The 13,972-nt window shown below is 44.0% G+C and overlaps 1 protein-coding gene across 3 annotated transcripts in view; it reads right to left on the bottom strand.

Moving 5' to 3' along the window:
- LOC117356802 (poly(U)-specific endoribonuclease-D-like) overlaps positions 1–13,972 on the bottom strand; it is a 96,369-nt gene that overhangs the window by 11,629 nt on the left and 70,768 nt on the right. For all 3 annotated transcript variants that reach the window (XM_033936507.1, XM_033936506.1, XM_033936505.1), the window contains one exon: positions 8,705–8,847. In XM_033936507.1, coding sequence (XP_033792398.1) covers positions 8,705–8,847 — 143 coding nt within the window. The remainder of the gene's footprint in view (positions 1–8,704; positions 8,848–13,972) is intronic.

The raw sequence follows: 13,972 nt of genomic DNA, 5'->3' as shown, positions 1-13,972 counted from the left end.
GTGACCTGTTCCCAAAGAGACCTATACAGCCGAATGGGCCCCTCCAACTGCCCCTCCAAACCCCGCAACTCCCAGTGAGCCACTTCCCGAAGTGCCCGCTTCCACCGCTCCAATACCGGGGGTTCTGCATCTATCCACTTGCGGAGTACACCCGTTTAGCTACAAGAAGGGCAATATAGACAAAATGCCACTGGGCAGCAGTGAAGCCTTGATCCAGAAACTCAAACTCATGGCCCAAAACCAAAATGCGATAAGACTACTGGACCGGCACCCCCAGGATCGGGGCAAGAAAATCCAAAACCCCGTTCCAGTAATCACCCAAGATTGGACATTCAATGAGCATGTGCAATAGAGTCCCAGATGCATGCTCACATTTCATGCAATCCGCCGAGTTCCATAAGCCAGCCTGCAATCCCCTGAGTCGGGTAAAGTAGGTACAATGAAGCAGTTTAAACTGAAGTTCCTGCAGCTGTGCGTTACGTACCCCAGCAATGACATTAGCGAAACAGGCCCGAAGCTCCCCCGAGGTAACGTCCTCCCCCAACTCCCCAGACCACTGAACAGCCAGTCCGGTTAGCTGAGTGTCCACCCTCTCTGTCCATGCAGTCCGGTACCAAAAAGATAAAGAATTGAGAGCAGAGGGAAGGGACAGGAAGATCTGGTCCACCCGTAAAAAAGAGCCACCCCCTGGGTGACGGCGGAGGTGGGCCATGTAAAAGTGCTTCAACTGGAGATATGCAAAAAAAGGCATGCATGGCAAGGCCCAGGTGGTGCGAAGATTGTCATAAGAGGGAAAGACAAAAGGATCGGAGCCCATCGATGACACATGACCCATGCAAAAATGAGAACCAAACCGCACCTCTACTCCCCCCGTCGATCCCACGCCCGGGGGGAAATCAGGACTATGGCTGATCAGCTGAAAAGCCCAATTACCTTGACCCCTACCAATCTGATGTCGCCACCACTGCAGCGCTCTGCGCAAGGGAGATAACAAGACCGAAGCAAGACCCAATTGGGGACGCCGCTACTGAGGGCAAGTCAAGCATGCGAACGCTCTGTAAGGAGCCGTCAAAAAATCAAACAAGCCCCCTGGGGCAAAGCGAGATGCAGCGGTAATGAGCTCTTGAATCCAGCGCATCAGGGTGGCAACATTATACAAGTGCAGGTCTGGCAGAGCCATCCCCCCCCTATCTCTACCCTGAGTAAGCGTGTGCCGCTAATACGTGCCTGCTTATTGTGCCAAATAAAGGAACCAATAAAAGACCTGTAAGAACGTTCATTCGCAGACTTAATCCAAAGAGGGATCATCTGTAAAGGGTAGAGGAGCTTCGGGAGCAAAACCATCTTCACAAGGGCAATTCTACCAGACAAAGAGAGAAGCAAGTCACCCCAGCGCGTACAGTAGAACTGCAAAGTTTTCAATCGGTCAGAGATGTTATGGCGATAAACCATAGGCCAATCTGCACTAAGGAAAATCCCCAAATATTTAAGTTCCCCACTAGCCCACCGGAATAGGAAACCTGGATCAGAGCACGAGACACACGGGGAAGAGATCGGTAAGGCCTCCAACTTGCTGAAGTTGATACAGAGACCTGAAAACGCACCAAACGTCCCAATAAGGGTAGTCAAACAGGGAATCGACTCCGGTGCCTTGCTTACAAACAACAATATATCATCCGCAAAAAGAGTGATCTTACATTCCTCGATACCCACCCGGATGCCCGAGATGTCTGGACAAGTCCGAATTTTATGAGCAAGAGGCTCTAAGGATAAAATGAACAGAAGTGGGGAGAAGGGACAACCCTGTCGTGTGCCCCTATACAATGAAAAAGATGTCGTACGACTCTTGTTGATAAGGAGCTGGGCCGTGGGGGACGTATAAAGATGAATTATCCACTGATGAAAGGGCCCGGAGATACCAAATTGTTGCACCACCCAAAAAAGATAAGGCCAAGTCACCTTGTCAAAAGCCTTTTCAGCATCTAGGCTAGCCAGAAGATCATCACCCTCTCGGCCCCTACCCTCCCAAAGGGCCACCAGCGCCCGTAGGATACTGGAAGAAGCAAAACGGTCCGGTACAAAGCCGACCTGGTTAACATGGACCAGGGAAGGAATCACCTGGGCCAGCCTGCATGGCAGAATCGCTGTGAGGAGCTTCATATCCTGATTCAACAAAGAGATTGGCCGATAAGATCCCACCAACTCCGGGTCCTTCCCCGGCTTCGGTAGAACCACTACATGAGCGTGACTCTGGGTAGGGAGAACACGGCCAGTGCTCTTCATGTCAGCATATAGGGCAGCCAGAGCTGGCCCAACCTGAGGTTTCAAGATTTTATAAAACTCAGGCCCCATCCCATACGGTCCAGGGGCTTTTGCCAGCTTCAACTTACCCACCTCCGTAAGAATCTCGTCACACGAGATGGGTGCATTTAACATGCTTAGCTGTTGTTCTGACACCTGGGGTAAAACAAGATCTCGAAAAAAGGAATCACGCGCTTCCAGATCATAAGGGCCCGGCCCATAAAGATCCCAGTAAAAATGAATGAATTGGTCCTGTATCTCTGCCTCCTCCATGTGAACAGTGTGGTCACTCGCCTGAATGCGGGAAATGCGAGTGGCCTTCCGAAACGGTCTTACCAGATTAGCCAATAGTTTTCCCACCTTATTGCCCCATTGGTATAGCCAAAACTTATAAACGTCAATATGAGACAGAGCTCGCTCGGTGAAAATAACGTCGATTTGTTTACGCAGGCTTAAGTATTCCGCGCGATTGGCCTCCGAGGGCTGCACATGCAGGGCACTCCTACACAGACGCAATTGCCGAGTGAGAGACACCAATGCCGCCTCACGTTGTCGGCGCTGCTTAACCGTATAAGCGATAATCCGGCCCCGCAGAAATGCCTTGGCGGCCTCCCAGAAAATAGTATCTGAGACCTCCCCTCCTGTGTTAGTTTGGCAATAGTAGTCCCATTCCGCCATAAGATATGCATGAAAAGTTTTATCCAAGTAGAGTGCAGGGTTAAGACGCCAGATACGATCATGGACTAAAGGCAGGGTTCAGTCCATGATCGTATCTGGCGTCTTAACCCCGCACTCTACTTGGATAAAACTTTTCATGCATATCTTATGGCGGAATGGGACTACTATTGCCAAACTAACACAGGAGGGGAGGTCTCGGATACTATTTTCTGGGAGGCCGCCATGGCATTTCTGTGGGGGCGGATTATCGCTTATACGGTTAAGCAGTGCCGACAACGTGAGGCGGCACTGGTGTCTCTCACTCGGCAATTGCGTCTGTGTAGGAGTGCCCTGCATGTGCAGCCCTCGGAGGCCAATCGCGCGGAATACTAAAGGGGACATCAAGGATATGTGTGCGCACCAATTCGCTCATCAGAAAATTCATGCCAATCCGTTCGTTGTCTCCCCGCACCACCCTAGGAGGTTTACAATCTAGCGTAGGGTCAAAAAAAAAATCATACCCAGAGTGACCCCATCAAACTGGATCCTACACCCATGTATCTTTTCTTCAAAATAGCTCCGCTGTGACAAACAGATAAAAACTCTAAATCCTGAACAGTGCCCATTTCAAATTTCTGAACCACAGAACACCCAACTCTCCCATCTGTACCACACAATATAAACTCAAACTCACACCGCACTTACTACTCCCTCAGCATTCCACCCTGTCCCCAACGTGTGATAGTCTTAGAGTAGAGAAACACTTGGGACCCAGGGTTGCACTAGCTGATTCATTTCCCTATAACCACCCATTGGGCAAATTCCTTTCACAATACCGCAACACCCAACCTACCCACCCCTTGCATATGTGAATAATCAGATCTGACAAGTAACCTTATTTTTCAAATACTGGCTGTGGCATTTAGAAAAATATTTATATTCAGCACTGCTATCCAGATAGGCGTTCGATACACATAGCAAGTGCCCACCACTGTTAGCAATATCAGCTGCTATATGTATAGCTCAGCTGTTCAGCTTAGGACTGCTTTTTCACAGACCTATCTAAACTACTCAACCATATGAATAGTGGCTAAATATTGCTCATCAGTACCACGGGATTTCTAGTAGAACTATCCATATTGTGTATGACAGGTACAGGAACTGTCATGTTTGCAGAGGCCATGGGGGAGGAGGAAGGAGGAGCTCTGAATCTCTGGATGGCCAGTATGAGGCCCATATTTTAGAAAGGCCACTGACTAAGATGAGTATGATGAAGGCAAGGCTTTCTTTCACATAGGGAGGAAAACACAGCTCCCCATCAGACTTGCAAAAAAAGATAGTGAATCAATTGCTGTTTTAAAATTGGCCAGGAATTGGCCAACAGCGATCGAATCGCTATCTTTAGTGAATCTCGGCCTTAGTATAGTCAAATATAAGTTCATGTGACTCTGAAACTCAACATGGCTAGTGTTTCAACACCCAAGAAGGTGTTTTCATCAGGAGTCACATTTAAAGCTAATAATCCACAGGTTTCAAAGCAGGTAATATTTTTAAATCCAAAGTATTGTGACATTTCCGCTCCCCGAGACGGTCATGTCAGAGCAAAACCCCGGTCTCAAGCTCTTACTCGAGACCAGGCTCTCTCTGAAAAGGATCAGCAAGAAGATCCTGAAAGCCCAGCTGCCTATCCTGAGCCTTCCAACCTAGAGCAGTGCCCAGAATATAGGATAACTCCACGGACCAGGAAAACCTCCAGCCACACTAAGAGGTTTAATCAAGTTCCCAGTGATATTCTGCCCTGTAGCCTGAGGGGGAGCCCAAGAACACACAAGCTAGGCACATAGACACCCAGTGTAGGGCATGGCCCTAGGCCTTTTAAGCAGCTCTCCAGAGCATTAAAGGAGGCTGCCCAAGAGAGTCTGGCAGAGAGAGTTCTCTGGGCCAGGAAAAGGCCAGACCTCACTCCAGAGCCAATGGAGTGTGAGGCTTCAATACCCCTGGAACCAGCAGAGCAGCTGGACACCCCAGAAAGCATGGACCTGGATGAAGTGTGTATGCCGGAGTCCGTTATGGGAGAAGCCATGGATGTGGGCTTGACAACTTGCCACTAAACACTGCAGGTACGGAGCTGCACAGGAATAATAATGGAGAAGAGTTTAGAAGAACTAAATTTTGATTGTTTGTGAGGTACAAACAAGCGTAGAGCAGGGCTGCACCAGCTTGATTGTTTTGCTACACTGCAGCTGTGCAGAAGCTCAAGGGGAACTACAGGACTGTGAGCTAATTAGGGCTGACACTTTAAGAGCCTGCAGTAAGGTTTTAGTTTTGTCTTTTGGTTCCTGCTTAAAGTTTACTTTATAACCCCAAATGCAAATACCTGGTGAAGAAACTGGACTGTGTTGATTGGTAAGCCCAGGACTCAAGCTCACGGCTTGATAATTTCTTAAGAGAGACTACTTGTGCTGTGTTTTTTTTAAGTGACTGTGGGGCAAAGTAGAGAAAGCACTAAGACCTGGACTGGAATTATACTTGACAGAAAGCTTGCTGTGCTTTCACCAGACCGGGTGAAAGTTAAAAGGATTTCATTTTTTTTTTTTTTTTCTTTCTTTGCCCTGTTTTGGAGAAGCTAGGAAACTTGAACTGTAATAACTGCTTATATGATTTCTAGTTGGTGTGTTAAGTGTCTAATTAAACTTTACACATTATGTTTGGTTCAACTTGACTCACGGTGCTTTATTTTTGGGGCAAAGCCCGGATAGTGAGACACCAGTGAGGTCTCCCCTTTGGGAGCCACGTCAAGAGTGTACTACCCCCTATCGGGGGGTCTTCTTAACCGTACCAAGACCCCGGTAGGTGACAGTATGTAAGTGAAGCGGATCAAAGACCACAATGTCTAAAACTCAGATCAAGGTATGAGCTGGTGACTCCTAATAAGGAACCCAGCATCACCCAGCATCATAATTAGGATTTTCTTTAAATGCATCACTTTATACTTTTTCACATTAGGTTTTATCTGCTATTTAGAAGCATGGTTCCTCACGCTCACTGAGTCCTCTTGTGACTCCTCACAATTCACTTGTGGTTTGACAACTTCAAATAATTTTGTGCCAACTGCAAATTAAAACACCTCACTCATCACTTTCTTTTCTCAATCCTTTATAAATGTGCTAAAAAGTCCCAGTCCCAGTACAAATCCCTGAGGCATATTAATATTTAATAGTAGTAGTAGTAGTAGCTTCTAATCTCCCTTCTGCCTTAGCCACCTATACCCCTCCCCCTGCCCCATAATCACCCTTGTACTTTATTCAGCAGATCAGCAGGAGAGATGCCCACACTCTCCTGCTGGCAGGCTTGCCTCTTTAAAATGGTGGGTTGGGGCCATGGGGGATTTTCACTGGGGGAGGTTGGGGGGGATCTGGGTGGCTGCCGAGGCAGGAGGGAATGGCCATCCCTCTTGCCAATATCTACAGGTGAGAGAGTCGGGGGGTGTAGGGGTGTCTGGCTGGCTGCTGAGGCAGGAGGAAGTGGGCATTTCTTCTGCTGATATTCACGGGGTGGGGGTGGGGGAGTCTGGGTGGCCACTGAGGCAACAAGGAGTGGGCTTCCCTCCTGCTGATATTCACAAGGGTGGGAGGTCCAGGTGGCCACTGAGGCAGGAGGGAGTAGGCATCCCTCCTGCCGATATAAATTGGAAGGTCAGGGGTGCGAGGTGGTCCAGGTGTCCTGCTGATTTTTTTTTGTTGTTCAGGGGTCATTGTCAGGGGGGGCCATCATGGTGGGGGAAGGGGCGGCATGTCTCTTTTTTTATGGGGACAGATATTGTGCATGTGTAACACATTCACATCTGTGCCCATTAAAGAAAAAAAGAAAGTCGTCTTGCCCTGAACAATTGAGCGGCAAGAGACTGCTTCAGAACTTTCCCTGACACTTAGCTGTTTGGGCTTCCCCTGCCAGCTCTGCTCATGCATCAGTCACTTTTCTAGCGACTGATTGGATGGGATTATGGAGGATCTCTGTAAAACTCATTTGCATGCGATATTGTTTCAACACTCATCGCCATTTTAAAATTGGACAATTTGCTGGCACTACAGTTTTTACAAATATTAGAAAATCTTGCCCTTTATTGCTTCTATCTACATGGCACAGCTGCTTACCACTCTAATCCAGATACTCAGCTCTGGATAATGGAGTAATATGAGAAAATAAAAAGTAGGGTTTCAAGGGCATGCATTGTAATGAGAGAAAGACATTAAGGGCCTGTTCTACAAAGCCCTTTAAATCTCTATGGGCTTCGGGGCCGTTACTGTGCTGCAGCAGCTAGTGCAGCTTTGTAAAATAGGCCCTAAGTTATTTTGCTGCCCTTTTCAAAATGTAGCCAAGTACAAAGAGGCTAGACTAGCGTAGAGCATTGTTATGTAGAGGATCTGTGTTTGATTCTCAGATCAGATCTTCCATTCCATAGACCTGCCAGAGCTGGGGATGTGTTCACAGTACCATGGAAGGGACTGTTCCCAGTGACTGCTTGATGGTGACATCTAGCTGTTAGACATACTGTAATCTAATTTAATCTAATCTTCATTTTATATGCCGAATTTACTCCCGAAAGAGCTCGACTCGGTTTACAGTTTGTTAAAAAATGAAACATAACAAGTAAAAACTGGGATATAAACAGAAATTGGTTAGATTAGATCAGTGGTTCCCAAACCTGTCCTGGGGGACCCCCAGCCAGTCAGGTTTTCAAGATATCCCTAATGAATATGCATGAGAGAGATTTGCATATAATGGAAGTGACAGGTATGCAAATCTCTCTCATGCATATTCATTAGAGATATCTTGAAAACCTGACTGACTGGGGGGTCCTCCAGGACAGGTTTGGGAATCACTGGATTAGATGGATGGAAAAAGTTAGAAAAAAGTATGTTGAATTGCTTAAAATTAGTATATGACAGCTAAAATCAAATTAACTATTGTGAAAACAACCAGGTTTTAAAACTTTTTCGAAATTGAAATAATCGATCTACCAGCCTTAGAGAATCTGGAAGTCCATTCCAAATTCTCACCAATTTAAAAGTAAAAGATTTACTAAGCTTCCCAGTGCATATAATACCTTTCAGTGAAGGAAATGCTAATTTGTGCATTGTTGTAATTCTTGAATAGCAGGATCTAAAGGAATTCCCACTAAGGGGAATCAAAGAGTCAAATATTCCATAAAGGAGTTTGAAAACCACACATGCACACTTGAACTGTATCCTATGATGGACCAGAAGCCAATGGAGTTTTCTCAGCAGTGGGGAAACATGGTCGTACTTTCTCTTTCCAAAAATAAGTTTGGCCGCTGTATTCTGTATTAATTGGAGACGATCTAAACTGCCCTGTTTAATACCCAAATAAATAGAATTACAGTAGTCCAACTCCCACAGCTGCAGAATTCCAGAAAGAATCTTGTGTGTGACTCTGAGCCTAAGAATGTCACTAGGGGGGTGCCCTGGGTAAGTAGGAAAGGGGAAACAAAATGTGTGTGTATGGGGGGGGGGGGGAAATCCTAGGTTTGAATAAAAGTGCTTGATGTTGTGGGCCAATGGAGGCACATTCTTATTGAGCTGGAAGCCTGAAAGGATTAGGGGGAAACTGGAGGGTTAACCAAAAAAAAAAAAAAAAAAATTACTGCATACGACTGACTAGAGGATGTGACCTACAAAAATGATGTCGCAGGAGTGTTACAGCCCCCTCTTCTCATAATACTTACAGTTTATCAGGCCTGGTCTTGAAACACAGTGTGTAAATGGCTATGTCGAACTCGGGACTTGAACCCACAAAGAAGGAGCCCAGAGTTTTAAGGTAATTGGACCATTTGTACTGGAAAGCCAAGATATCAGGGAAACTGCTCCACTGGAAAATACATAGGAAAACAAAAAATATATATATTTTTAAATACTCCACACAGCAGAAGCAAAAACAGGTCATGGTAAGACCAATATCTGGTGTTAACCTATTGGTGGTAAGGCTAGGAAGCATTTTCTGAGTATATAGCATGCTTTACATATGGAACCATTGAATTCAGCAAGGGCTCCTTTTTTAATTTTTTTGATTTATACTTTTCATACATTTATATTTGTCATAATAACAAAAGAAAAAAAGACATTCCTTGACATATAAACATAAAAACGGTAGAGGCGTGAATTTGAAGAGGTGGAGACGGACCCAATGACGTCAGGGGTCCGTCTCTTCCAGTGCCTGCGAGGCAAGCAGAAGCGCCGAGGAAATGACAAGTTCAGCTGCTGCTGGAGACTCAGGGGCTATAACAAAGTCTCCTCACCAAGGGCTCCTTTTACTAAGGTGCGCTAGCATTTTTAGCACACACAGGATTTTAGCACGCGCTAAACCCACGCTACGCTTCTAGAACTAACGCCAGCTCAATGCTGGCGTTAAGGTCTAGCGCGCGGCAATTTAGCGTGTGCTTTTCCGTGCGTTAAGGCCCTAACGCACCTTTGTAAAAGGAGCCCAAAGAGTCCTCACATCGAGTATGTTATTCCACGATCCTCAGAAGTACCACCTAGGACTGAAATGCTTTCCCTGTCCCAGGATTTAAATACCACTTCCTCACTAGATCATATTTTTGTGAATATAGTAATAAATTTTTAAAAAATATTTTAAGCATAACTTAGCGTACTTATATACTAAAAGTACTTAGCTTATGTGATCTTCCTTTCAGGGATAGTGAAGCCAACATGTTTCACCCACTCTTTTTTTCAAGGATAATCATCCCTATCAAAAATGTAAAGAACGTTCTTATTTATAGTTTTAGCTAGTAATCTTAAACATTCCCCACGCTAAGTTCTTAAAATTTTCATAGAAGTAGCAAAACTCCATTACAGTTTGTTACAAACCAACCCTTCTTCTTACCTTTGTAAGCTTTGCCTCACTGTAACAGACCACTAAGTCTAATGCAAACATGGCCGCAGCGTTTTTCTCTCCCTCTTTTGAACACTTGCCCGTTCGGATCAGCTGACGATTACATCATTTCTACCAACGTCAGCATCAAAGGCACGGATTTGTAAACTCTTAAAGTGATTCTACCTAAATTTATGCATTTCTGTCACTTTTACTAAACTATAACACTACATGTTCAAAAGAGGGAGAAAAAAACCACTGCGGCCATGTTTGCAATAGACTTAGTGGTCTGTTACAGTGGGGCAAAGCTTACTAAGATAAGAAGAAGGGTTGGTTTGTAACAAACTGTAATGGAATATTGTTACTTCTATGAAAATTTTAAGAGCTTAGCGTAGGGAATGTTTAAGATTACTAATTAAAACTATAAATAAGAAAGTTCTTTCCATTTTTGATAGGGATGATTAGCCTTGAAAAAACCAGTGGGTGAAACATGTTGGCTTCACTATCCCTGAAAGGAAGACCATATAAGCCAAGTACTTTTAGTATATAAGTACGCTAAGTTATGCTTAAAATATATATTTTTTAATGTATTACTATATTCACAAAAATATGATCCAGTGAGGAAGTGGTACTTAAATCCTGAGACAATGAAAGCATTTGAGTCCTAGGTGATACTTCTGATGATCGGGGAATAATATACTTGATGTGAGGACTCTAGAGGGGTGTATATGAGATCAATGGGACACTGTGTTACCTGGGTACAAATTATATCGCAAGGATAGAGTAGATCAAATTGGAGGAAGGTTTACGCTATATGTTAAAGAGGGAATTGAATCAAATAAAATAAACATTCTACATGACATAATAGCAGTGTGGAATCCTTATGGATAGAAATTCCATGTGTGAAGGGAAGGAATATAAAGGTAGGGTTATACTACCGTCCCTGGGACAAAATGAGCAGACAGATGAAGAAATGTTTTCAGAGATTAGGAAAGCTGGAGAAATGGGCAACAGTATAACAATGGATGATTTCAATTACCCCCACCATTGACTGGTTAAATGTTACATCGGGGAGTGCTAGGAAGGTAAAGTTCCTAGATGTCATAAATGACTGCTTTTTGGAGCAACTGGTCTGGGAACCGACAAGAGGAGGTGCAATTTTAGATTTAGTACATAGTGGAATGCAAGACATAGTACAGGAGTTAACTGTATTGGGTCCGCTGGGAAACAGTGATCATAACATGATAAAATTTGAGCTAATACTGGGAGTAACATCACAAAAGAAATAGTGGAATGATAGGGGGGAAATGGTTGTTTCATTATATTTTGTGTATTAAGGTGCATTTTATGCAAGCTTTTCATGTTATAATTTCTGTAATGCACTGCCATTATTTAAAATTCAATAAAGTTAAAAAAAATATAATAATAAGAATAATAATAATTTTTGAAAGGACAACTATGATAAAATGAGGAAAATGGTTAAAAAGAAGCTAAAAGGATCAGTTGTAAAAGTTAGGACTGTAAACCAGGCATGGATGTTATTTAAAAATACCATCGTGGAAGCCCAGACCAGATTTATTCCACGTATCAGCAAAGGAGGAAACAAGAGCCAGCGTGGTTAAAAGGTGAAGTGAAAGAGGCTATTAGAGCCAAAAAAGCATCCTTTAAACTAAGAATGGAAAAAAAGATCTGAATGAAGAGAATAAAAAGAAACACAAGCACTGGCAAGTTAGATGCAAAGCACTGATAAAGACAGCTAAGAAAGAATATGAAGAGAAACTTGCAAAACCGGCAAAAACTCATAACAATTTTTTAGGTATATCAGAAACAGAAAACCTGTGAGGGAATCTGTGGGATCGTTGGATGATCAAGGAGCAAAAGAGGCGCTCAAGGAGGATAAGGCCATGGCGGAAAGACTAAATGAATTCTTTGCTTTGATCTTTATGGAAGAAGATGTAAGAGATCTACCTGAACCAGAAATGGTTTTCAAGGGTGATGATACGGAAGAACTGAAAGAAATCTTGGTGAATCTGGAAGATGTACTAAGCCAAATCGACAAGTTAAAAAATGATAAATTGCCTGGACCGGATGGTGTACATCCCAGGGTACTAAAAGAACTCAAACATGAAATTGCTGACCTGTTTTTAGTGATCTGTAACCTGTCGCTAAAATCATCTGTAGTATCTGAAAATTGGAGGGTGGCCAATGTTACACCGATTTTTTAAAAGGGCTCCAGGGAAGATCTGGGAAATTACAGACCGGTAACCCTCACTTCAGTACTGGGCAAAATGGTAGAAACAATTATAAAAAATAAAACTTTGGAACACGTAGACAAACATGATTTAATGAGACGGAGTTTTGAGAATTTATATCTGCTGTCTGTATTTTGTAGGGAGCCTACGAGTGTCGGGAGCTGCGAGGGTCATTCAGCGCAGCTCCCAGCGCTAAAAACCGCTATCGAGGTTTAGTAAAAGAGGAGGGGGTATATGTGTCTATTTTTGTGTAATTGTTACTGAGGTGACATTGCATATTTTAAAGTCATCTGCCTTGACCTCTGAAAAAAAACCCTGAATACAAATGATAATTAACATTTTCTCTGCGTACAGTGTGCTTTGTGTTTTTTAAAATTTTATTGTTGGTAGATCATTTTGACGGTCATTTTAAAAGTAGCTTGCAAGCCAAAAAAGTGTGGCCACCCCTGTTCTAGATAAATGAATGATTGATGTCCCTCATAAAAGAACCTAATTATAATTCCAAGTGCTGTTTGGTGAATTGCCGTATTTTATGTACATGATATATGTATGATGTGGATATACACAGGGCAGAATTAATTCGTCGAGGGCCCCTAGGCACACAAGTACACTGGGACCCCTGCCCCGCCCCACCCCACCATGCGCCCAGGCGGAAACAGGAAGCTACGTCAGAGGGAAACTTTGGGCAAGCAGCACCGCTTGCAAAATTACAGTTCCCGTTGCCTTTCTTACCCGCGTTGCTTGCTTGTCTGTCTTACTTTCCATCAATGGGGAGGCCACGTTGCTGATCGGGGGGGAGCGTGTTGCCGATCAATGCTGGAGAGGCCCATCGCCATTTGGATAAAACAATGTTGATGCCCTCCTTCATCGGGCCCCCCTGATCATTTCGGGCCATTACTTGGCCTATTGGTTAATCCTGCCCTGGATATACGTTCTTTAATAAATTGATTGTCCTCAAAGCGGTCTGACTTTGTGTCCCTTCCCCACTCCTTTTTCGTTCTTATATCCTGTACGTGGGGTTGCGATTTTTTTCCTTTGTGTTGTGTGATACATCTACCAGCATTGAAGACATACTTGGGATTTTCCACTGGATTTAAATAATTTTTAAGTAATTTTACTAAGCTGTGGTAAAAAGTGACCTTAGTATACCTTTGTGCAAGCTTTTCCCACATGCTAAGACCTTTTTTTCTTGATTAATGGCCATGGGCTAATGATGCCATTTGCGTGTGGCCATTACAAAAAAATTAGCACACGTGCGCTTACGGCTAACCATTTTGTACATGGCTATTCCTGTGCTTTCCAATTAGCAGATGGTAATGTAGCAGCACTAATTGATTAGCAGAGGAATGCCCACTCTCCACCCCTATATACATCCCCCCTCATAAGAAAATTTTTTAATATTTTTAGCAGTTAGCATGCGCACATTTGGCGCTTAAGGCAGGATGGCCGAGCATGTCCTGCAGTATGCCATTTTAAGCTGAGTTAGCTGTGGCTTTAGCACCTAAAGTAGAAAGGGCTCCTAAGTGAATTTTGATTTTTCATAGAACGTTAAAGCTGGGGTTTTGGGGGGGGGGGGTTATGGGGAGGGGCATTTTGTGAGCATTGTAAGAATAACTTTCACTAATGATTATACCCTTTCCTTTACAAAGCTGTGCTAGCGTGTTTAGCGCCGGCCGTAGCAGCTTGGACACTCATGTTGGAGCTGTTAACTGCTGCAGCTGGCATTAAAAGCCATGCAACGCTTTTGTAAAGGGGGGGGGGGGTGGTATAATTTGTAACATCTCTTATTATTCATTTTGAAGCGTTAGCTATGTTGGTCCAAAAATATGACTCTTTTAGAAGGTGAGAAGTGGCTTAGTGAAAGAGCTGCT

Source organism: Geotrypetes seraphini, chromosome 3 (assembly GCF_902459505.1).
Source record: "Geotrypetes seraphini chromosome 3, aGeoSer1.1, whole genome shotgun sequence".
Taxonomy (NCBI): Eukaryota; Metazoa; Chordata; class Amphibia; order Gymnophiona; family Dermophiidae; genus Geotrypetes; species Geotrypetes seraphini.
The sequence above is the reverse complement of the archived record's forward strand: the minus strand, read 5'-3'. Positions and strand labels throughout refer to the sequence as shown.